Below are 26611 nucleotides of genomic sequence, written 5' to 3'. Positions count from 1 at the left end.
GCTTCCTCTCATCACCATATTTGGTGGTGAGTGGAAACGCCAACCGGATGCTTCAGATTTATACATCCAGTGAAACATCTGTCTAATTGTTCTATCTGTGGCGTACCAGTGTCCGAGCTAGCTAGCTAGCTACTTCCCTCGCCGTAACATTAACAGAACTTGAAAGCAGTGCTTGGCAGGCGGGGGCGAAGGACACCGTCTACCGGTGTGCCCTAGCTAGCTAGCAGCCTGCAGATAGACGTTGGGGAAAAAAATCGAAATTCCCTTACGTTGATGACTTTTTGCAAATCCAATCAGTTTTCCACGTTGATTCAACTACATTTCACAGTTTTCGCCCACTGGGAATGTATATTTGGGCAGAAAAACATACGCTTTTCTGTCATAAATGTTTCCCTGTGTTTTGTATGTGCTTCCACACTATGAGGTTGGAATAATACTGTGAAATTGTGAAAATTATGATAATACCCTTTCAGTGTAAGAGCTGTTTGAAAAGAACGGCTGAAATGTCAGCCTGTTTTGGTGGGATGAAGTTTTGGTCTTCCTGGCGACATCACCAGGTGGTAAATTAATTAATATATAAAAAAGAAAGTTCCAACCTCTGCCAATAACATCCAGTTTTCAGTTTCCCCCTCCCAACTCAGACCACTCACAGACAGTTTCTCTTGTTTGAGAAATTGCTCGTTGCTAAGAAGCTATTTTTGTTTCTTTTTGACCACTTTAATTGAAAACAATCACAGTAAGGTACTTAACTGTTATCCAGAAATTCTTTGATATTGAGATAAAAATGGCTGCATTGGACCTTTAACAGCAGTAAGTGTAACTTTGTGCTACAAAACATTTGCAATGTAGCCTTTAATAATGATATAGTAACAAAGTATTAAAATAGGTGTGTACAAGTGTAGCTTATAATATGGAATAATAAGGAGTTTAATTGTCTTATATTGGTGTAAAACTGGGCATGGTCAGGTTCCTCACACTAAACTCTGTCAGGCATTCACTGTTCCATTCCAGCTTATCTTATCAATGACCTATTTCAGGGCTATTCAACCTTTTCTTGCCCAGGGACCCCCTCCCAGGAAAACCGGTGACCCAGGGACCTTTAATTCATACGTTAGCAAAAAATAAATAAATCACATCTTGACTTATCAGGTGAATGATAATGGCAAGGATAAGTAATCAACATTTTAAAATGAATAGATTTGGTAGATCGTTTTTCATTATTTGACCTCCCTACATTATAACAGGAAGAGGAAGTGTAAAAACACACACAAGGTTTGAGCCAATAGTGCTTATTCTGCTCCCAATATGATTTAGGACATGTGTGTGTGTGTGTGTTTCCCTTGGTGTCAGGAAGAGATCCAGACACAGCTGATCTTAGCACTGACAGGAGTTCTCTTTATTGGTAACATATTGTATAACATCTCAACACACGTCATTGTTATAGAACACAAGAAATGCTAATTGGAAGAACAGAATTCATCGTCAATGAAGAAGAACCAAGAAGAGAAATATTGGATTCACATTTACAAACTCATCTTGTGAAAGTGGATGATGTGAGTCTGATGGCAAGCCCATAGTTGACTCTCTACAGAGGAGACTTAAAATGAAGGTTACGACTAACAGGACTCTACTAAAACTGGAGCGGTTGGCTTTATGTAACTAGAGTGGGATAGGATGAATATACGCGCACAGAGTTTTCGTTTCATCATTGACCGTGTGAAGTAATGCCATCTCTCTGAGTGACCTTAACCTGAAGGTGTTAGCAGGCCTGATTAGCACTGATCCCATTACTGAGACTACACAGGTAAAGGACTACTGGAAAGACACAAAGTGCATGGCCCTGTGTGTGACTGGGGCCTTAAAGTGTGTGTATGCCAGGACAAGTCTTAGGACAAGCCCTAATTTTTAACCCAATTTCCAAACCTTGTAGATAAAGGTGCAGCGCTTCAGTGTATATGGTGGCTCCCCCTAGGGTTAAGTGCATTGCCAGACAGCAAAGCAAGGCAAGTCAACAGGGACGGAGGGACATTACATATTGGTAGACTCAACTGAACCACACAATGTGCATGTTGTTGTTCCAGCCCAGCACTGATGCACCCGATTCAACTCATCAACTAACGATCAAGCCCTTGATTAGGTGAATCAGGTGTGTTAGTGCTGGGCTGGAACAAAAGCCTGCAGTGCACACCCTGTGGGTCCCCTGGACCTGGGGCTTCATTTATAAAAGTTCTTATTTGTTATATTACATTTCTGCCATCATACAATTGTACAATCATTTCTTAAAATATGATGAAATGTCGACACCCATAAATAGTTGTTCACAAAAAAGCACTTTTCATTTATAAATCACAAAACGTAATGCAAAATCTATGTAAATTGCATATTGTCATCACATCGTTGATGTGGATTTCGCCAGACGGACAATTTATGATCAAATCTATGCGTACTAACATTTTATAAATGATGCCCCTGGATATATATAGGTACCAAATCTGTTCACAATAAATTAAAACCAATAACCATATGAAACACTGTTAGTGACCGACCAACCAACCCACTCTGCCTCAGCAGTAGAGCCTGTACAAAAGCATGTTTATCATCTTCATCATTACACATGTCATCATTATCATCATCATCATCATCACGGTATAGTCTCCAGACAAAAATACTTTGATGCACTTTACAAAGTTCCGAAAATAGACATAGGAGTTCATAGATCACCAGCATTCAGTAAAAAATCCACACAACGAACAACAACACTACATTTATCGTCATGTTTCAAATTCATGCAAACAACGCATTATAGTCACCACAATGAAACTGTAGTTGTACAATATAGTGTGTAATCATTTAAAATGTAAGGTATAGTCAGTGATTATTTCCAATGCTCAACACTCAGAGAATCAAGTATAAGAACAACAATACAGAAAGGTACATGCTGCATCGTCTTCTCGCGCCGATGGGGTGGGGGTGGGGGTGGGGGAGCATATAGTTAATTAGAGGGTAGCCGGTTTCCATATTTCAGAATAAAAGACAAGCAAAACAGTGGGAAAAACACACAACTACACTAATCCAGTGGGTTTGTTGTGGATTGTGTGGTCAGTTCATACAGCAGGTAGGAAGCAGCCTTAAGCCTAACTTAAACTTTACACAAGTACGCAACTAGCTACGAAAAATGTCTGTTCTTAGTACTTGCATCATGAAAATAAGCAGGAAAAAAATGCAAGCACGCAAATTGTAACACCTTTTTGCGTAGCTAATTTTGGTATGCGTGAAGTAAAAATTTGACTTCACTGGAGGAGCACAACTCAACAATAATCAGTGGGAATAACACTGGAGAAGTCATGCTTGTCTTTAAGAACAAGCCAGGGACAACCACTTTAAAGAGTTTCAACTGGACCATTAAAGATATTGTACAGTTTCAATATAACAACAACAACTTACTTGCAGCAATAATAGTAATAATACTACTCCTACTAATAATAATAATACTAATAATAATAACAACAATAGTAGTAATAGTAATAATATAAATAATAATAATACAGTAATACACTTGATTTAAACTGTAGATCCTATATGTATGTGTGCCAGGGGTGGGTCTATAGCAGAGGGAAGAGCTTGAATACAGGACTGGTGGCTTGAGTCTGTAGGCATTTGTAATGGATTGATATGGTTGCAGTAGCAGTCGCTGCTGCAGCTTGTGTGTGTGCGCGCGTGTGTGTGTGTGTCCAGGAGGGGTTGAGGTTGTGCGTTGTTGTGTTGCAGTAGCATGCACTGGCCATTAGAGAGCGCTACAGTGATAGAGGGAGGAGCAGCGGGGGGGTGGGGGGACAGGCATCTCTCTTCATCTTCCTCTACAACTCTCTTTCTCCCTTTCCTCTCGAAGGCTCTTCCTCCTCCTGGAAGACAAAAGCGCACACACACACGCGTATACAGTGAGTGAGTGAGTGAGAGTGTACGTGGTTTTGTGCGTGTGTGTTTATGCGTACCAGTTTACTGCTGCAGCGGTGCAGCCGGTGCTCCAGAGCAGTGGAAGTGAACGTTCTGCCACTTGCGCTCCCGGCGATGCCACACCCTCGTCTCCTCTGATTGGCTGGAGCGTGGGCGGCCCGTGCCGTCGACAAATTGTGTGAGCCGGATGTAGGCAATGCAGGCGGCGTCTTCACCAATCAGGTGGACGTGAGGGTTGAGGATGGTGGTGTGGATGGGCTTACTGTTCTTAGACAGAACTAGAGGGAGAGGGAGAAAGAGATGGGTTTGTTTATGGTTGTATAATAGTTGTGTAGTTGTTGTGTGGTGGGGGGGGAGAAAGGTTTGTTTGTGGTGCCTGTTGTTGTTTGTGGTTGTGTAATGGTTGTCTTGCGGTTGTCTACACTTGTTGTTACAGTTGTGCCGTGGTTGTCTTATGGTTGTGTTGTGGTTGTCTTACGGTTGTCTACACTTGTTGTCTTATTATGGTTGTGTAGTGGTTGTGTAATAATTGTCTTACGGTTGTCGAAGTAGAACCGATGAAAGTCCATGCCCTCCACTAGGTTCCCCAGGGCCTCTGGCTCAAATGATGTCAGGGATGGGTCACAGATCTTTCTGTTGAAAACACACAACACAATACAACACATCAGCTCAAAACAAATCCGCTCAGAACAACAGCTTAGGCTACAATGGCAGCCAAGCAATTTCAGTTTAGAACCTCTAGTTGTAGGGTGATGGTGAGGTGCCGAATGGGAGTTGTATTGTTATAGTGAGGCGCAGGCTAGGAGTAATAGGGCATCATTTTGCCTTAGCTAAAATGCACTGATCTCTGGGAAAATTACCTTACTACTTACAACAATATAGAGGAAACTATTAGGGTGAGGTGCAGTCTGGGAGTTGTAGTGTTAGGGTGAAGTGAGGTGCGTGCTGGGAGTTGCAGTGTTAGGGTGAAGTGAGGTGCGTGCTGGGAGTTGCAGTGTTGGGGTGAGGTGCAGCCTCAGAGGTGTAGTATTTGGTAAGGTTCAGGCTGCGAGTTGTAGTGTACTCACGCGTAGGCCTCAAAGTCTCCATTGTTGACAGCTTCAATCAGCTGCTCAGTGATCTTGATGATCTCCTGTTTTCGCACTGCAGAGTGAACCAATAACATAGTGGCCGCAGGTACGGGACAGTAAAACGGTTGAGCAACACATTACAACATATTACACTCTTGAACTTGAACACACAGCAGAAGCTCACACACATACTGTGTACACTCACACTTACCAACATAGTCACACACTCACAAACACACACTGCATTGTGTAACTCAGAACTCAACTACAGAGTGAGGGTTGTTGTCATAGCAGAGTTACTCACCAGACGGCTTGCTATTCATGTTGGTAAATCCTCTCATTCATCGCTCTCTCTCTTTATCGCTCTCTCTTATCTCCCTCTCTCATCCTCTGAGCCTCGTATTAGTACACTCACACACCCTTTCCTAGCATGGTATACACACTCACCCATAACGTACAGTCCTGCCACTCAGGGCTCCATAGAGGTATAAGCAGGGCCTCGCAGAATGAAGACCTCTCCAATAGAAAGACTCGACCAGATATAGTTCACTGGGCTACAGTCACTAGAACCTTCCCTGGAAAAGTATTTCATCCTCAATGAAGAACTCCTTTCTTTCTTTTACTCTCTTCCTCTCTTTTCTGTCGCTTTCTCCTCTCTTTTCCCCCCCTTTCTCCTTTCCTCTACCCTCTCTCATTTGATGTGTGGCACGTTGAGCTCATCATGCTATTCCTGTCCCTAGATAAGACTTACCAGGGAAGGTCCGTCTCCCTCTACCCCTCCCCCCATCCCTCGCTCTTGCTCTCTTTCAGTAGGCCAGCAGTAGAGCTTATACTTACATCCTAATATGCCCTTCCTTCCTCTCTCTTTCTCCATTCCTTCCTCTCTCCTCCCTCTTTACTCTCCCTCTTTTCTGTGTGTGTGTGTGTGTGTGTGTGTGTGTGTGTGTGTGTGTGTGTGTGTGTCAGACTCACGTTTCACATCCTCGTCCTCAATAGTGGTGTTGCTGTCAGACGAGTCCTGTAGACACAGAGAGACCTGTCAATGACACACATCAATGCAGACGCACACAAACCCAAAACAGAACATTCATCCAGTGTGCTGTCCCATACATCCCATACATGCAGTGATCTATACCAGTCTAAACCACCAGATTTTGCAAGACATGGCGCAACAGAGCCCAGTTCCATTTAATTCCACAAGGTGGCGATAGTGGACAATATATCTCCACATAATGTAGTGTGGGTAGTTTTGTGTCAGTGTGATTATATTTAGCTGCTGTTCCCAGGTCTGTATGACTGTGGAATGCAGGCACACCAGACCTAAAAAAAACACAAAGACCAGACCTACAACCCACAAAACACTCCCCAACCAGGAGTCATGATAGACACGCATGCAGGCATGCCCGCTGACACACTCACTCACACACACGTGCGCATCCAAGCACGCATGGGCTATCACACGCTAAAAACACCAGCAAGAGAAGACAAAGATGAGAGGACTGAAAGGAGTAGAGAAAATGATGGAGGGATGGAAGAAGGATGTACCTTGTTCCTATCCACATGGATAACAGTGGTCTGAGGCTCCTATAGAGAGAGAGAGAGAAAGGTATGACACATAAGAGGTGAAATACGGATGCTCGAGAGCAGGGTTGTAGGAGCAGAGAAAAAAGAGAGAGAAAGAGATATGGAGGGAGAGAGAGAGAGAAGAAGAGACTGGTTACATTTAAGGAAGAGAAAGAGATTGATAACCCTTTCACAGGGGGAAATCTAAGGGTTAATGGAAGGAAGGAAATGGTTATTTGAAGAATTCCTCTAAGAAAACTAAATCACAAAACTAGTCTCACATAGCCACGCATTCTCACACTGGCAAGAACCTAAAATGAACCCACATCAAACCCCAAAGTCAACCAGCACCCATATCTTCCAGGAGGTCATACGTTGTGGATATCTTCTTAAAAGAAAGAAAGAAAATGCCATTTAGCAGACGCTTTTATCCAAAGCGACTTACAGTCATGCGTGCATCATTTTTTTTGTGTATGGGTGTTCCTGGGGATTGAACCCACTACCTTGGCGTTACAAGCGCCGTGCTCTACCAGCTGAGCTACAGAGGACCACAGTTCAAACTAGACCGAACAGAACACAGATTTACATACACCTGAGTGACACACAACAACACTATCACCCACAAATAGACCAAATGTCACAGGGCAATGGCTGGTGACTGCGCTTCAACCAGTTAGTCATGGTAGCTACTCGATGATGGCACCTGAAAGCTACTACAATCTGACTGACCATGACATGTACACACAGTCGCACACACAAAACCACACATGCAAAGAATCACACTGAACCGCTACTGACAGGTAGGTGATGAGGGGTTAAGACAGGCAAAGACAAAGACAGAGAGAGAGAGAGAGAGAGAGAGAGAGAGAGAGAGAGAGAGAGAGAGAGAGAGAGACAGAGAGAGAGAGAGAGACAGAGAGAAAAACAGATACAGACCAACAAAAACACAGAGGAAATTGAGACTGACAGAGACAAATAGAGAATAAAGTTGAATAGAAACAGAGGGAGATGGAGTGATATATAAAGGAGGAGTGTACCAGTGCAGCAGAGGGGGTTCCTTTGGGGCTGGTGACTGTGCTGTTTCTCGTGCTGTTAGGCTGCAGCGGTGCAAAAAAGACAATGGGTTAAAATATGGCACAACAGACATGGAAAGTGAGAGGTCTGGGTGTAAGGATGTGGGTGAGGTTAGAAATAAGGTGTATATGCCGGAGGCTGGTCTAGTGGTTACGCTGCCACGCCCGGACCACATATTATGCCCCTGAAGGCAGCGGTTAGATTCCCTGTTCCGTCACTCACTTTCTGCACCCTGTTCCTTTCATCTATCTCTCCATCTACACTTCTATCTATATATCTGTAAAAAAAAAAGAAAGAGTATGATGACATTGCCACTAGACTAGACCCTATGATCTAAGGTCAGTTATGCAATTTCCCCCTTAACAGTTAGTGGCACTCCAGTCTCCTTTTCACCTCATTTAACACCAGATGTATTCAAATAAAAAGACACATCTCAATAGGTGGTCCAGGTATGTCACGACATAGCACAAGTGGGGGGTGGGCCTTTCCTCTTCTGTTCTCTATTGCTCCTCTGTTGTTCCTCAAGCAAGGGGGGAGGCCGATGACATTACGGATTTCCATCAGACCAACTCCTTAAAGTTTGCAGTTGTCTAAAAAAATATTTTTTTTACCCTTTAGTGTGTGTTCTATACTGTATCTATACTTGGGATATTGCTTTTCAACAGTAAAAGTTCAAAAATCGATGTAGGACGTCTTTAAGTTTAGGATTTAGGGAGTGAAACCTACTCCTATATCTGTGCCAAGGGACAACCTCTACCACTAAATAATAAATAAGCCACTCTCTTTCACATATCTCTCTCAAATATACTAGAAGTCTATATCAGATCCAAGTCTATATGGCTATAACCTAACGTAGCAGCCTGAAAATAGATCCCCCACATTCTGGTCTTGACGAGAATAAAAGAAAACTGTTGTGGGATGTTCTCTTCTGCACTGTTCAACCAATCCAGTAAATGTAGAGGAGGAGTTAAGATGGAATGTCGCCTTATTAACGTCCAAAAACGGAAGTCGTGTCACAGGCTCTTTCTTCCATTTCCCCTGAAAACCGGAACATCCGGTTGTTTCCGACCCCGCTGAGGCTAATATGACTGTGGTCTATATCTATCAGGAAACGGACTCATTCAACCCCAATGGACTGATATACTGGGCAGGATCAATACTGTGAGTCAGTGGGTGTGCAGCCAACCTATCAGAGGGTCTGGTTAGTGTGCAGCCAGCCTATCAGAGGGCATGGTTAGAGTGTGGCAGTATTAGAAGTGATTGAGCAGAGATGGATAGACAACCTACAGCTCATATAACATTGTTTACCCACAAGTCTGATCAACTGGAAGCTAAATGGATCAAATGGTTTAGAGGTGAATTGGATTAGGTCTCTTCATCCACCACTTACATCCGCGATCCAATTCCATCAATCATATCAACGCATATCAGGAGTTTTGGTGGAACCTGAAACGTGGTATATTTGACCAAGACCAACAACATAAACCAGAACACAGACACTTTAGAGACTAGAAAATAGAGAGGAAACACACACACACACACACACAATAACCGATTATGTGTTTGGGAGAATGGCTAGCCCCTCATACCAAGTCGGATAATAGCTTGTCATGTCACAACCGTAACAATGCAACTTGGCATATCTGTCTGTCTCTCTCACACTCTCTCAGGTGGACTGTGTCTGAATGAGCAATCACTGAGACGTGACTCATGAAGAGAGGATGAGTAAGAGACAATCGAAAGAGTGATAGAGAAGGAAGACAGGAGAAGAGGAGAGGAAGAAGAGGAAAGGAGGATGGAGAGAGGGGAGGAGGGAGAAAGAGAAGAGGTGGAGAGAGAAGAAGAGGAGAGGAGAAGAGGTGGAGAAAGAGAGAGAGAAGAAAAGGAGAAGAGGGGGGAAAGGGGGATACAGTGATATCCTCACCAAGATCTGAACTTTGGGGCTGGATTTCAATCTCTGGATGAAGTGATGAGATGGAGGAGAGGAGAGAGTGAGACAGAGATAAACACCATAAGGGACGTGAAGAATGCTGAGGATGAGTGTGGATTGTATGTAAAAAGGAATGATTTACAGTTACACAAATGATCCTAGAACAATATAGAAACAATTAAATAATCAAACTCATAATCATTAAAATGTAAGAGATCTGACACTTCGATTATGCTCCTATATGGTGGATATAAATGGAGTGGATATATAACTAGTGGATGTAGAATACTGCCTCACAGCAAGAATATTAGAAAAAACGTATGTGTGTGTGTATTGAGATGATTGCTAAGCGACGCCAGAGGTGCAGCGGATGATATTGTAGCTTCTATTTCTGTCTTCCTGGTTCCCAAAGTTCAGACACACAGCAAGAGTAGCATTCCCATCCGACAGCACGCACACACACACACACGCACACACACACACATCCCAGTGTAGGTGAACCCATTTCATCCTTGATGTGGTGGAGAGTGGTGGGGGTCTGTAGGTGTGGGAGGATTTGGATGGAGTGATGGAGTGAGAGAGGGGTGGAGAGGATGAGAGATGAAGGGGTGATTCAGACAGAGAGAGGGAGAGAGAGAGGTAGAGTAAGTGGTCCTTGTCCATTACTGTTAGTTGCTGGGCTGCACAGAGAGAGATTACAACCGCCCGCTGCTCATAGGGAGATATAGTGTGTGTGTGTGCTTGTGTTCTGAACCCAAGTACAGTGCCTAGTGAAAGTCTACACACCCCTTGCACAGTTGTCTCATTTTGCTGCCTTAAAATTAAATCTAACAATTTATTTAATTAGATTTTTTTCCTATTGATCTACACAACCTGCTCCACATTTTCAAAGTGAAGGAAAAATTATAGAACATTTTCTAAATAAAAAACTAATAAAAAACAAAGATGTCTTGATTGCATATGTCTTCTCACCCCAGATACTTGGTGGAAACACCTTAGGCAGCAATTACAGCTGTAAATCATTTTGAAGAAGATTCTACCAACTCTGCACAACTTTTAGGGCAATATACTGTATATCCATTGTTTTAGTCAAAATTGCTCAAGCTCAGTGAACTGGGTTGGGAGTCATTGATGGACAGCAATATTCAAAGCTTGTCTCTGATTTTCAAGCAGATTTAAGTCAGGACTGAGACTGGACCCCTCAGGAACACTCTTGGAAAGCCATTCTGGTGAGTCTTTTGCATAAAAATGTGTTTATTGTCCCGCTGAAAAATACAACTCTATCCCAGGGTTCGGTATTCAAAAGACCTGGGCTTTGCTCCTTTAATATTGATTTTGATCCTGACCAACACCCCAGTACATATGAGGTTGCAATAATACTATGAAATTGTGAAAAGGATGATAATGCCCTTTTATTGTAAGAGTTGTTTGAAAAGACTGCCTCAAATTTGAGCCTGTTAGGATGAATTGGGATGGAGTTTTGGACAGCCTGGTGACATCACAAATATTTTTTTATTTTTTTTGTCATTTAGCAGACACTCTTATCCTTACAGGAGCAATTAGGGTTAAGTGTCTTGCTCAAGGGCACATCGACAGATTTTTCACCCAGTCGGCTCGGGGATTAGAACCAGCGACCTTTCGGTTACTGGCACAACGCTCTTAACCACTAAGCTACCTGCCGCCCAGGTAAGAGAGTTCCAAATCTCTCTGCCAATAACAGCTAGTTTTCAGTTTTCCCCTCCCCACTCAGACCACTCCCAGACAGTCCTAGCAAAATTCTTGCTTTCGAAATTGCTCTTTGCTAAGAAGCTATTTTAGTTTATATTTTACAATTTTCATTGAAAACAATCACAGTAAGGTACTTAATTGTTATCCAGAAAGAATTTGATATTTAAATAAAAATGGCTTTAAACCCGCAATGCGCCTTTGATACCCCTCTTTTAAAGTCACTGAGATCTCTTCTTCTAGCCATGGTAGCCAAAATAATAATAAGCAACTGTTCCTTTTTATACTTGACCCTAAGTATGATGGGATGTTATTTGCTTAATTAACTCAGGAACCACACCTGTGTGAAAGCATCTGATTTCAATATACAGTGCATTCAGAAAGTATTCAGACCCCTTGACTTTTTCGACATTTTGTTATGTTACAGCCTTATTTTAAAATAGATTAAATTGTTTTTTCCCCTCATCGATCTACACACAATACCCCATAATGACAAACCAAAAACTGGTTTTTATAACTTTTTGCAAATGTATTAAAAATAGCTCTAGGAAGAGTCTGGGTGGTTCCAAACTTCTTCCATTTAAGAATGATGGAGGCCACTGTGTTCTTGGGGACCTTCAATGCAGCAGAATGTTTTTGGTACCCTTCCCCAGATCTGTGCCTCGACACAATCCTGTCTCAGAGCTCTAAGGACAATTCCTTTGACCTCATGGCTTGGTTTTTGCTCTGACATGCACTGTCAACTGTGGGACCTTATATAGACAGGTGTGTGCCTTTCCAAATCATGTCCAGTCAATTGAATTTACCACAGGTGGACTACAATCAAGTTGTAGAAACATCTCAAGGATGATCAATGGAAACAGGATGCACCTGAGCTCAATTTCGAGTCTCATAGCAGAGAGTTTGAATACTTATGTAATGAAGGTATTTTTAAAATATATTATTTTATACATTTGCAAACATTTCGAAAAACATGTTTCGCTTTGACATTATGGTGTATTGTGTGTAGATTGCTGAGGATAAAAATAAAATCAATTTTAGAATAAGGCTGTAACATAACAAAAAGTCAAGGAGTCTGAATACTTTCCGAATGCACTGTACCTAACACGCAGTCCATTCTGATCTTTTTTCCACTAATTGGTCTTTTGAGCAATCACATCAGATATTTTTCAGAGCTGATCTGATTGGTCAAAATACCAATTAGTGAAAAAAAGATCAGAATTGGGCTGCCTGTCTAAATGCAGCCAGAGTATACCTCATTTACTGACGTGTTTCCTTTATTTTGGCAGTTACCTGTACTGTATATAAAAAACAGGAAAATCACGTTTTTGACTGCACTGGGCTTTTAATTTAGAAACATTTCTATACTTGTTCTATCACTTTGAAAATGTGGAGCAGGTTGTGTAGATCAGTATGTAAAACATTTCATTTTAAACTTTTTGTTATTACATTTGAAGGCAGCAAAATGTGACAACTGTGCAAGGGGTGTGTAGACTTTCACTAGGCACTGTAGCTCCAGTGTTGTTTGCAGAGTCAGAGAGAGAGGAACAGAGAGTGAGAGGGAGGGAAGAAGGGAGTGCAGAGGGTTGTGCAGAGAAAGATTACATAACGACAGATTAATCATGAGAGAGAAATAATCTGAGATTAGCACCCTGCCACCCAGAGAGCGAGAGAGAGAGCGAGAGAGAGAGGGAGGGACAGAGAGAGGGTGTACAGAAAGAGGGAAAGATGGAGGGAGAAGAGATGGAGGGAGAAAGATGGAGATTAGAGGTTGAGGATGGGTTATACACCTGACAGCTCTGCCCTCAGTTCAAAGGTCACAGGTGAAATATTTGGCTGGGATACTGTTTAGTGTGTGTAATCTGGGTGTACATCCTATGCTGTGTGTGTGTTAGCGTACCAATGCCAGCAGAATCCGTCTTTGAGGCTGATGAGACTCCATCGACTTTCATTTTTCACCCATCTAAAAAACTCTTTAGAATTCTATAGAACAGATTATGTTCACACAATTTCTATTTGGTGCAAAATTGAAAAACAATGTAACTGGGAATCAAAATGGCATGCCCATACGCCAATATTTCGCTATAACGCCTTGTGATCTGGAGAGCGGCCTTTTGCACCACCCCAATGGTACAAATGTGGAATCCGTACCCATGGACAGTAATGGTTTGAGAACATTCAAAAATTTGAAAGACACATACACATTACCAGACAACTCCTTTTTCTATATTTACAACTTAGGTCAGCTATGCTGGCCTATGGAGTCCTCTGGGAAACCCAACTACCGAAACATCCAATGATGGGATTTATAAAAACATTATCTGGGCCCCCAAAAGGACTGATCTCTATAATACACTGCTCAAAAAAATAAAGGGAACACTTAAACAACACAATGTAACTCCAAGTCCATCACACTTCTGTGAAATCAAACTGTCCACTTAGGAAGCAACACTGATTGACAATACATTTCACATGCTGTTGTGCAAATGGAATAGACAACAGGTGGAAATTATAGGCAATTAGCAAGACACCCCCAATAAAGAAGTGGTTCTGCAGGTGGTGACCACAGACCACTTCTCAGTTCCTATGCTTCCTGGCTGATGTTTTGGTCACTTTTGAATGCTGGCGGTGCTTTCACTCTAGTGGTAGCATGAGACGGAGTCTACAACCCACACAAGTGGCTCAGGTAGTGCAGCTCATCCAGGATGGCACATCAATGCAAGCTGTGGCAAGAAGGTTTGCTGTGTCTATCAGCGTAGTGTCCAGAGCATGGAGGCGCTACCAGGAGACAGGCCAGTACATCAGGAGACGTGGAGGAGGCCGTAGGAGGGCAACAACCCAGCAGCAGGACCACTACCTCCGCCTTTGTGCAAGGAGGAGCAGGAGGAGCACTGCCAGAGCCCTGCAAAATGACCTCCAGCAGGCCACAAATGTGCATGTGTCTGCTCAAACGGTCAGAAACAGACTCCATGAGGGTGGTATGAGGGCCCGACGTCCACAGGTGGGGGTTGTGCTTACAGCCCAACACCGTGCAGGACGTTTGGCATTTGCCAGAGAACACCAAGATTGGCAAATTCGCCACTGGTGCCCTGTGGTCTTCACAGATGAAAGCAGGTTCACACTGAGCACGTGACAGACTTGACAGAGTCTGGAGACGCCGTGGAGAATGTTCTGCTGCCTGCAACATCCTCCAGCATGACCGGTTTGGCGGTGGGTCAGTCATGGTGTGGGGTGGCATTTCTTTGGGGGACCGCACAGCCCTCCATGTGCTCGCCAGAGGTAGCCTGACTGCCATTAGGTACCGAGATGAGATCCTCAGACCCCTTGTGAGACCATATGCTGGTGCGGTTGGCCCTGGGTTCCTCCTAATGCAAGACAATGCTAGACCTCATGTGGCTGGAGTGTGTCAGCAGTTCCTGCAAGACGAAGGCATTGATGCTATGGACTGGCCCGCCCGTTCCCCAGACCTGAATCCAATTGAGCACATCCGGGACATAATGTCTCGCTCCATCCACCAATGCCACGTTGCACCACAGACTGTCCAGGAGTTGGCGGATGCTTTAGTCCAGGTCTGGGAGGAGATCCCTCAGGAGACCATCCGCCACCTCATCAGGAGCATGCCCAGGCGTTGTAGGGAGGTCATACAGGCACGTGGAGGCCACACACACTACTGAGCCTCATTTTGACTTGTTTTAAGGACATTACATCAAAGTTGGATCAGCCTGTAGTGTGGTTTTCCACTTTAATTTTGAGGGTGACTCCAAATCCAGACCTCCATGGGTTGATAAATTTTATTTCCATTTATAATTTGTGTGTGATTTGGTTGTCAGCACATTCAACTATGTAAAGAAAAAAGTATTTAATAAGATTATTTCATTCATTCAGATCTAGGATGTGTTATTTAAGTGTTCCCTTTATTTTTTTGAGCAGTGTATATAACAACTTTTGGAAAGCTCATATTCTGAGCTAGCCATTAAAAAAGTATGGTCCACAGATCTAATTGAATCTGAACCATGCATAAACTGAAACAGAATATGGAAAAATATGACCTTGGTATCCCGTTGACCATTGCTAGACAGCAATTTTCAAGTCTTGCCATAGATTTTCAAGCCAATTTAAGTCAAAACAGTAACTAGGCCACTCATGAACATTCAATGTTATCTTGGTAAACAACTCCATTTGGCCTTGTGTTTAAGGTTATTGTCCTGCTGAAAGGTGAATTGGTCTCCCAGTGTCTGTTGGAAAGCAGACTGAACCAGGTTTTCCGTTAGGATTTTGCCTGCGCTTAGCTCTATTCCATTTCTTTCCATCCTAAAAAACGTCCTAGTCCTTGCTGATGACAAGCATACCCATAGCATGAAGCAGCCACCACCATGCTTGAATGTGTTGTTTGCCCCAAACATAACGCTTTGTATTTGTATTAATTTCTTTGCCACATTTTTTTGCAGTTTTACTTTAGTGCCTTATTACAAACAAGATGCATGTTCTGGAATATTTTGATTCTGTACAGGCTTCCATTGGCCTCATGGTAAAATCCCTGAGCGGTTTCCTTCCTCTCCGGCAAATGAGTTAGGAAGGACGCCTGTATCTTTGTAGTGACTGGGTGTATTGATACACCATCCAAAGTGTAATTAATAACTTCACCATGCTCAAAGGGATATTCAATGTCTGCTTTTAAAAAAAAAATTACGGATCTCCCAATAGGTCTTTGTGGTTGAATCTGTGTTTGAAATTTACTGCTCGACTGAAGGATCTTAAAGATAATGTAGAGGGTACAGATATGAGGTAGTCATTCAAAAATCATGTTAAACACTATTATTGCACACAGAGTGAGTCCATGCAACTTATTATGTGACTTGTTTTATGTGACTCCTGAACTTATTTAGGCTTGTCATAACAAAGGGATACTGGTGTATCAATACTTATTGACTTAAGACATTTCAGCTTTTCATTTTTATTAATTTGTTTAAAAAAATCGAAAAACATAATTCCACTTTGACATTACGGGGTATTGTGTGTAGTCCAGAAACACAAATTCTCAACTGAATCAATTTTAAATTCAGGCGGTAACACAACAAAATGAGGAAAAAGTTAAGGGGTGTGCATACTTTCTGAAGGCACTTCTGGGGCAAAGTTACAAAATTCATTTTGAAGTGCATGAATTTAAATATTCAATACTTTCCATCTATTATGTTACTTAACGATGATAGCCCCTTGAATCTCTCAATCAATCAGAGAAGATTACTGCTGAAAGGCAGCACTGCTGTGACTTTTTTTTAATTCTAAGATGGCAACCACCTCTCTCTCTGCCATTTAACCAGCGGATACAGTTACTATTAGAAGTTATAACATTAGAATTATCGACAGCGAGAATGAATTTTGCTAGTCAAGGAAGGCGGGGTGGGAAGCATGGTTTCCGGGTGGAGAGGGATGATACGGGCGGGTGGATAGGGACTGAGTGGGGAATGGGTCAGGGTTCTTTGTATGCATTTATTTGATTGTTTTTGTACCTGTAACCCCCCCCTCTGTAAAATAAAAATTAAAAACTACAGTGGGGAAAAAAAGTATTTAGTCAGTCACCAATTGTGCATGTTCTCCCACTTAAAAAGATGAGAGGCCTGTAATTTTCATCATAGGTACACGTCAACTATGACAGACAAATTGAGGAAAAAAAATCCAGAAAATCCCATTGTAGGATTTTTTATGAATTTATTTGCAAATTATGGTGGAAAATAAGTATTTGGTCACCTACAAACAAGCAAGATTTCTGGCTCTCACAGACCTGTAACTTCTTCTTTAAGAGGCTCCTCTGTCCTCCACTCGTTACCTGTATTAATGGCACCTGTTTGAACTTGTTATCAGTATAAAAGACACCTGTCCACAACCTCAAACAGTCACACTCCAAACTCCACTATGGCCAAGACCAAAGAGCTGTCAAAGGACACCAGAAACAAAATTGTAGACCTGCACCAGGCTGGGAAGACTGAATCTGCAATAGGTAAGCAGCTTGGTTTGAAGAAATCAACTGTGGGAGCAATTATTAGGAAATGGAAGACATACAAGACCACTGATAATCTCCCTCGATCTGGGGCTCCACGCAAGATCTCACCCCGTGGGGTCAAAATGATCACAAGAACGGTGAGCAAAATCCCAGAACCACACGGGGGGACCTAGTGAATGACCTGCAGAGAGCTGGGACCAAAGTAACAAAGCCTACCATCAGTAACACACTACGCCGCCAGGGACTCAAATCCTGCAGTGCCAGACGTGTCCCCCTGCTTAAGCCAGTACATGTCCAGGCCCGTCTGAAGTTTGCTAGAGTGCATTTGGATGATCCAGAAGAGGATTGGGAGAATGTCATATGGTCAGATGAAACCAAAATATAACTTTTTGGTAAAAACTCAACTCGTCGTGTTTGGAGGACAAAGAATGCTGAGTTGCATCCAAAGAACACCATACCTACTGTGAAGCATGGGGGTGGAAACATCATGCTTTGGGGCTATTTTTCTGCAAAGGGACCAGGACGACTGATCCGTGTAAAGGAAAGAATGAATGGGGCCATGTATCGTGAGATTTTGAGTGAAAACCTCCTTCCATCAGCAAGGGCATTGAAGATGAAACGTGGCTGGGTCTTTCAGCATGACAATGATCCCAAACACACCGCCCGGGCAACGAAGGAATGGCTTCGTAAGAAGCATTTCAAGGTCCTGGAGTGGCCTAGCCAGTCTCCAGATCTCAACCCCATAGAAAATATTTGGAGGGGAGTTGAAAATCCGTGTTGCCCAGCGACAGCCCAAAAACATCACTGCTCTAGAGGAGATCTGCATGGAGGAATGGGCCAAAATACCAGCAACAGTGTGTGAAAACCTTGTGAAGACTTACAGAAAACGTTTGAACTGTGTCATTGCCAACAAAGGGTATATAACAAAGTATTGAGAAACTTTTGTTATTGACCAAATACTTATTTAATGAAAAAATTTCCTACAATGTGATTTTCTGGAAAAAAATTCTCATTTGGTCTGTCATAGTTGACGTGTACCTATGATGAAAATTACAGGCCTCTCTCATCTTTTTAAGTGGGAGAACTTGCACAATTGGTGGCTGACTAAATACTTTTTCCCCCCACTGTAAATAAAAAGTTGGTCACAAAAAAAGAACAGCTTACGTTATATGTATACCGTATGTTTGGTTTGACCTCTGTGCGATCAGGTCAGTCCACATGAATGGAACATTTTAACTACATACAGTGAGGGGAAAAAGTATTTGATCCCCTGCTGATTTTGTATGTTTGCCCAATGACAAAGACATGATCAGTCTTTAATTTTAATGGTAGGTTTATTTGAACAGTGAGTGACAGAATAACAACAAAAAAATCCAGAAAAAACACATGTAAAAAATGTTATACATTGATTTGCATTTTAATGAGGGAAATAAGTATTTGACTCCTCTGCAAAACATGATTTAGTACTTGGTGGCAAAACCCTTGTCGCAATCACAGAGGTCAGATGTTTCTTGTAGTTGTCCACCAGATTTGCACACATCTCAGGAGGGATTTTGTTCCACTCCTCTTTGCAGATCTTCTCCAAGTCATTAAGGTTTCGAGGCTGACGTTTGGCAACTCGAACCTTCAGCTCCCTCCACAGATTTTCTATGGGATTAAGGTCTGGAGTCAGGCTAGGCCACTCCAGGACCTTAATGTGCTTCTTCTTGAGCCACTCCTTTGTTGCCTTGGCCGTGTGTTTTGGGTCATTGTCATGCTGGAATACCCATCCACGACCCATTTTCAATGCCATGGCTGAGGGAAGGAGGTTCTCACCCAAGATTTGACGGTACATGGCCCCATCCATCGTCCCTTTGATGCAGTGAAGTTGTCCTGTCCCCTTAGCAGAACAACACCTCCAAAGCATAATGTTTCAACCTCCATGTTTGACGGTGGGGATGGTGTTCTTGGGGTCATAGGCAGCATTCCTCCTCCTCCAAACACAGCGAGTTGAGTTGATGCTAAAGAGCTCGATTTTGGTCTCATCTGACCACAACACTTTCACCCAGTTCTCCTCTGAATCATTCAGATGTTCATTGGCAAACTTCAGACGGCCCTGTATATGTGGTTTCTTGAGCAGGGGGACCTTGCGGGCGCTGCAGGATTTCAGTCCTTCACGGCGTAGTGTGTTACCAATTGTTTTCTTGGTGACTATGGTCCCAGCTGCCTTGAGATCATTGACAAGATCCTCCCGTGTAGTTCTGGGCTGATTCCTCACCGTTCCTATGATCATTGCAACTCCATGAGGTGAGATCTTGCATGGAGCCCCAGGCCGAGGGAGATTGACAGGTCTTTTGTGTTTCTTCCATTTGCGAATAATCGCGCCAACTGTTGTCATCTTCTCACCAAGCTGCTTGGCGATGGTCTTGTAGCCCATTCTAGCCTTGTGTAGGTCTACAATCTTGTCTCTGACATCCTTGGAGAGCTCTTAGGTCTTGGCCATGGTGAAGAGTTTGGAATCTGATTGATTGATTGCTTCTGTGGACAGGTGTCTTTTATACAGGTAACAAACTGAGATTAGGAGCACTCCCAGAAAAAGAGTGTGCTCCTAATCTCAGCTCGTTACCTGTATAAAAGACACCTGGGAGCCAGACATTTTTCTGATTGAGAGGGAGTCAAATACTTATTTCCCTCATTAAAATGCAAATAAATGTATAACATTTTTGACATGCGTTTTTCTGGATTTTTTTGTTGTTATTCTGTCTCTCACTGTTCAAATAAACCTACCATTAAAAATAATTTCTTTGTCAGTGGGCAACCGTACAAAATCAGCAGGGGATCAAATACTTTTTTCCCCTCACTGTAGCTAGAGCGCATTAGACTATGCTGGAAAGTCAGACTAATAGGCTACACACACACACACACACACACACACACACACACACACACACACACACGCACGCACGACACAGACAGAATGCCCAGTGTACACAAAGAGTGAGAATAAACACACACACCCAAAGAGCATGCCCTCAAAACACGACACAACACTGTCAATTGCAGGAGGAGGGGAGAGAGAACAGAGAGGAGAGGGGAGGATACACGTGTTTTTGCGTCTTACCTTGACGTCAGCCTTCTTGTTGAGGAGACTCTTGGCTGCAAAGGAGATTGAGAACACACTCTCAGAGGGTAAAGTACTCATCATACACACTCTTTTACTCAAACACACCTCAAACATACACACGCACGAGTGTCGATACCTATCTTACTCCTAGCTAGCTAACACACACACACTGAACTCTCAGTCTGCTAGCATGCACACACACACCGAACCCTAACATTTATAAACACACACACACATTCTCACTGTGTGACAACAGCGACCTACTCTATAATGAAACTATATTTTATACTCCCTCAATACCCCTATCCCCCACCCCCCACCACCACACACACACACACACACACACACACAGGGGATTAGGGGAGAAAAGGCAGGGGAATATGGAATGGAGAAGCAGGTGTATAATAATGGCTTTGTTAATCTCCGAGGCAGGTGGGATTAATTCAGATTAGGGGATTCCACTCCGTGAATATAATACAGGAATATAATACAGTACGGAGCACCATGCAAATGATGATGAACGCACACTTTACTAGCTGCTAGATCTCCACTATTGTCTAAGCTTAATGTGCTCAGCCGGTAATACACTCCTGTCCCCCGGTGACCGGTTTGTACATAAAACATCCTCCATTCAGGCTGCAAAGGCATCGGTTTCCTCCTTAACTAGCTTTAATGGTGCGCCGCTGGCAAAATTATTTTGTTAAAATATGCGTACTCTCTTAATAAAACACAATTTTCCACCACCTTGCTAGAGTGGGTAATGGTACTTCCTGACGTTGCGCCCCGCGGTCAGCCAGGGGTAAACAACAGACTGCTGCAACCTGATTGGCTGAACACTGTGTGCAACATCCGGAAGTCGTCCGAAGATCAGGAAATGGTGGTGGAAAATGGTGTTATACAGTTGAAGTCGGAAGTTTACATACACCTTAGCCAAATACATTTAAACTCAGTTTTTCACAATTCCTGACATTTAATCCTAGTAGAAATTCCCTGTCTTAGGTCAGTTAGGATCACCACTTTATTTTAAAAATGTGAAATGTCAGAATAATAGTAGAGAGAATGATTTATTTCAGCTTTTATTTCTTTCATCACATTCCCAGTGGGTCAGAAGTTTACATACACTCAATTAGTATTTGGTAGCATTGACTTTAAATTGTTTAACTTGGGTCAAACGTGTCGGGTAGCCTTCCACAAGCTTCCCACAATAAGTTGGGTGAATTTTGGCCCATTCCTCCTGACAGAGCTGGTGTAACTGAGTCAGGTTTGTAGGCCTCCTTGCTCGCACACGCTTTTTCAGTTCTGCCCACACATTTTCTATAGGTTTGAGGTCAGGGCTTTGTGATGGCCACTCCAATACCTTAACTTTGTTGTCCTTAAGCCATTTTGCCACAACTTTGGAAGTATGCTTGGGGTCATTGTCCATTTGGAAGACCCATTTGCAACCAAGCTTTAACTTCCTGACTGATGTCTTGAGATGTTGCTTCAATATATCCACATCATTTTTCTTCCTCATGATGCCATCTATTTTGTGAAGTGCACCAGTCACTCCTGCAGCAAAGCACCCCCACAGCATGATGCTGCCACCCCCGTGCTTCACGGTTGGGATGGTGTTCTTTGGCTTGCAAGAACCCCCTTTTTACTCTAAACATAACGATGGTCATTATGGCCAAACAGTTCTATTTTTGTTTAATCAGACCAGAGGACATTTCTCCAAAAAGTACTATCTTTGTCCCCATGTGCAGTTGCAAACCGTAGTCTGGCTTTTTTATGGCGGGTTTTTGAAGCAGTGGCTTCTTCCTTGCTGAGCGGCCTTTCAGGTTATGTCGATATAGGACTCGTTTTACTGTGGATATAGATAATTTTGTACCTCTTTCCTCCAGCATCTTCACAAGGTCCTTTGCTGTTGTTCTGGGATTGATTTGTACTTTTCGCACCAAAGTATGTTAATCTCTAGGAGACAGAAAACATCTCCTTCCTGAGCGTTATGACGGCTGCGTGGTCACATGGTGTTTATCCTTGAATACTATTGTTTGTACAGATGAACGTGGTACCTTCAGGCGTTTGGAAATTGCTCGCCAGGATGAATCAGACTTGTGGAGGTCTACAATTCTTTTTCTGAGGTCTTGGCTGATTTCTTTTGATTTTCCCATGATGTCAAGCAAAGAGGCACTGAGTTTGAAGGTAGGCCTTGAAATACATCCACGGGTACACCTCCAATTGACTCAGAAATGTCAATTAGCCTATCAGAAGCTTCTAAAGCCATGACATCATTTTCTGGAATTTTCCAAGCTGTTTAAAAGGCACAGTCAACTTAGTGTATGTAAACTTCTGACCCACTGGAATTGTGATACAGTGAATTATAAGTGAAATAATCTGTCTGTAAACAATTGTTGGAAAAATTACTTATGTTATGCACAAAGTAGATGTCCTAACCGACTTGCCAAAACTATAGTTTGTTAATAAGACATTTGTGGAGTGGTTGAAAAAAAGAGTTTTAATGACTCCAGCCTAAGTGTAAGTAAACTTCCGACTTCAACTGTATTAAGAGAGTATGCATATTTAACTCGTTTTTTTTCCCAGCGGCACGCCATTAAAGCTAGTTAAGGTGGAAACCGATGCCTTTGCAGCCTGAATGGAGGATGTTTTATGTAAGAACCGGTCACCGGGGGACACGAGTGTATTTCCAGCTGAGCACATTAAGCCTAGATGAGATCTTGCACCCACTAGAGGCTACCAAGGCAAACACTTTACATTACAGTAGGATCATACACATATGCACGCACACATAGATACTCATAAGTGCTTGCATTTCTTTAAGGAAGGTTTATTAATCTTTCTGTAGTCTCTCTCTCTCTCTCTGAAAGTATTCAGACCCCTTGACCCCCACATTTTGTTAGGTTACGGCCTTATTCTAAAATTGATTGAATAGTTCCCCCCCAATCTACACACAATACCCCATAATTATTAAACAAAAACAGTAAAAAAAAGAAAGAACAGAAATATCACATTTACATAAGTATTCAGACCCTTCACTCAGTACTTTGTTGAAGCACCTTTGGCAGCGATTACAGCCTCGAGTCTTCGTGGGTATGACGCTACAAGCTTGGCACACCTGTATTTGGGGAGTTTCTCCCATTCGTAACTGCAGATCCTCTCAAGCTCTGTCAGGGTGGATGGGGAGAGTTGCTGCACAGCTATTTTCAGGTCTCTCCAGAGATGTTAGATCGGGTTCAAGTCTGAGCTCTGGCTGGGTCACTCAAGGACATTCAGATACTTGTCCCAGAGCCACTCTTGCGTTGTCTTGGCTGTGTGCTTAGGGTCGTTGTCCTGTTGGAAGGTGAACCTTCGCCCAGGTCTGAGGTCCTGAGCGCTCTGGAGCAGGTTTTCATCAAGGATCTCTCTGTACTTTGCTCCGTTCATCTTTGCCTCGATCCTGACTAGTTTCCCAGTCCCTGCCGCTGAAAAACATCCCCACAGCATGATGCTGCCAACACCATGCTTCCCCATAGGGATGGTGCCAGGTTTCCTCCAGACGTGACACTTGGCATTCAGGCCAAAGAGTTCTTGGTTTCATCAGACCAGAGAATCTTGTTTTTCATGGTCTGAGATTCTTTAGGTGCCTTTTGGCAAACTCCAAGCGGGCTGTCACAGGCCTTTTACTGAGGAATGGCTTCTGTCTGGTCACTCTCCCATAAAGGCTTGATTGGTGGAGTGCTGCAGAGATGGTTGTCATTCTGGAAGGTTCTCCCATCTAAACAGAGGAAACTATAGAGCTCTGTCAGAGTGACCATCGGGTTCTTGGTCACCTCCCTGACCAAGACCCTTCTCCCCCGATTGCTCAGTTTGGTCGGGAGGCCAGCTCTAGGAAGAGTCTTGGTGGTTCCAAACTTCTTCCATTTATGAATGATGGAGGCCACTGTGTTCTTGAGGACCTTCAATGCTGCAGACATTTTCTGCTACCCTTCCCCACATCTGATCCTCGACAAATCCTGTCTCTGAGCTCTACGGACAATTCCTTCGACCTCATGGCTTGGTTTTTGCTCTGACATGCACTGTCAACTGTGGGACCTTAAATAGACAGGTGTGTGCCTTTCCAAATCATGTCCAATCAATTGAATTTACCACAGGTGGACTCCAATGAAGTTGTAGAAACATCTCAAGGATGATCAATGGAAACAGGATGGACAACAGCTCAATTTCGTGTCATATAGCAAAGGGTCTGAAAACGTATCTAAATAAGGTATTTCTGTTTAGGATTTTTTATACATTTGCTGAAATTTCTAAAAACCTGTTTTCGTTTTGTCATTATCAGGTATTGTGTGTAGACTGATGAGGAAAATGTTTTATTTAATCCATTTTAGAATAAGGCTGTAACGTAACAAAATGTAGAAAAAGGGAAGGTGTCTTAATACTTTCTGAATGCACTGTATATACACACTAAGTGTACAAAACATTAAGAACACTTGCTCTTTTCATGACATAGACTGACCAGGTGAATCCAGGTGAAAGCTATAATAATAATAATAATAATATGCTATGATCCCTTATTGATGTCACTTGTTAAATCCACTTCAATCAGTGTTTTTTATATTTGAGATTCTTCAAAGTAGCCACCCTTTGACAGCTTGATGACAGCTTTGCACACTCTTGGCATTCTCTCAACCAGCTTCATGAGGTAGTCACCTGGAATGCATTTAAATTAACAGGTGTGCCTTGTTAAAAGTTAATTTGTGGAATTTCTTTCCTTCTTAATGCGTTTGAGCCAATCAGTTTGGTTGTGACAAGGTAGGGTTGGTATACAGAAGATAGCCCTATTTGGTAAAAGACCAAGTCCATATTATGGCAAGAACAGCTCAAATAAGCAAAGAGAAATGACAGTCCATCATTACTTTAAGACATGAAGGTCAGTCAATACGGAACATTTCAAGAATTTTGAAAGTTTCTTCAAGGCAGTCGCAAAATCCATCAAGTGCTATGATGAAACTGGCTCTCACAGGAAAGAAAGACCCAGAGTTACCTCTGCTGCAGAGGATAAGTTCATTAGAGTTAACTGCACCTCAGATTGCAGCCCATATAAATGAGGGGACTGTGTGAATCAGGCCTTCATTTTTATTTTACCTTTATTTAACTAGGCAAGTCAGTTAAGAACAAATTCTTATTTACAATGACGGCCTACACTGGCCAAACCCGGACGACGCTGGGCCAATTGTGCGCCGCCCTATGGGACTCCCAATCACGGCCGGTTGTGATACAGCCTGGAATCGAACCAGGGGGTCTGTAGTGACGCCTCAAGCACTGAGATGCAGTGCCTTAGACCGCTGCACACTCGGGAATTGCTGCAAAGAAACCACTACTAAAGGACACCAATAATAAGAAGAGACTTGCTTGGGCCAGGAAACACGAGCAATGGACATTAGACCGGTGGAAATCTGTCCTTTGGTCTGATGAGTCCAAATTTGAGATTTTTGGTTCCAACCGCCGTGTCTTTGTGAGACGCAGAGTAGGTGAACGGATGATCTCCGCATGTGTGGTTCCCACAGTGAAGCACGGAGGAGGACGTTTAATGGTGTGGGGGTGCTTTGCTGGTGACACTGTCTGTGATTTATTTAGAATTCAAGGCACTTAACCAGCATGGCTACCACAGCATTCTGCAGTGATACGCAATCCCATCTGGTTTTGGCTTAGTGGGACTATCATTTGTTTTTCAACAGGACATTGACCCAACACACCTCCAGGCTGTGTAAGGGCTATTTTTTACCAAGAAGGAGAGTGATGGAGTGCTGCATCAGATGACCTGGCCTCCACAATTCCCCAACCTCAACGCAATTGGGATGGTTTGGGACGAGTCGGACCGCAGAGTGAATGAAAAGCAGCCAACAGGTGCTCAGCATATGTGGGAACTCCTTCAAGACTGTTAGAAAAGCATTCCTCATGAAGCTGGTTGACAGAATGCCAAGAGTGTGCAAAGCTGTCATCAAGGCAAAGGGTGGCTACTTTGAAGAATATAAAATCTAAAATATTTGTTGGTGTGTCCAAACTTTTGACTGTGTGTATATATATATATATATATATATATATATATATATATATATATATATATATATATACACACAGTACCAGTCAAAAGTTTGGACACACCTTCTCATTCAAGGGTTTTTCTATATTTGTACTATTTTCTACATTGTAGAATA

At 42.8% G+C, this 26611-nt stretch overlaps 1 protein-coding gene across 8 annotated transcripts in view; it reads right to left on the bottom strand.

Annotated features, from left to right (window-relative positions):
* Positions 1-1369: 1369 nt before the first annotated feature.
* The window catches only part of LOC121541449 (calcium/calmodulin-dependent protein kinase type II subunit beta), a 56492-nt gene continuing 31250 nt past the window's right edge, over positions 1370-26611 (bottom strand). For 4 of the 8 annotated variants that reach the window (XM_041850460.2, XM_041850465.2, XM_041850461.2 and 1 more), the window contains 8 exons: positions 20418-20452; positions 7625-7684; positions 6570-6608; positions 5997-6042; positions 5022-5097; positions 4493-4587; positions 3993-4232; positions 1370-3902 (listed from right to left, as the gene is read on the bottom strand). In XM_041850460.2, coding sequence (XP_041706394.1) covers positions 3997-4232; positions 4493-4587; positions 5022-5097; positions 5997-6042; positions 6570-6608; positions 7625-7684; positions 20418-20452 — 587 coding nt within the window. In that variant the 3' untranslated portion in view covers positions 1370-3902; positions 3993-3996. The remainder of the gene's footprint in view (positions 3903-3992; positions 4233-4492; positions 4588-5021; positions 5098-5996; positions 6043-6569; positions 6609-7624; positions 7685-20417; positions 20453-26611) is intronic. The other 4 variants (XM_041850463.2, XM_041850467.2, XM_041850464.2 and 1 more) reach the window with 1 other exon arrangement.

The sequence above is a fragment of the Coregonus clupeaformis genome, chromosome 27, assembly GCF_020615455.1.
Source record: "Coregonus clupeaformis isolate EN_2021a chromosome 27, ASM2061545v1, whole genome shotgun sequence".
NCBI lineage: Eukaryota > Metazoa > Chordata > Actinopteri > Salmoniformes > Salmonidae > Coregonus > Coregonus clupeaformis.
Note: the sequence above shows the minus strand (reverse complement) of the source record. Positions and strands in the feature narration are given on the sequence as shown.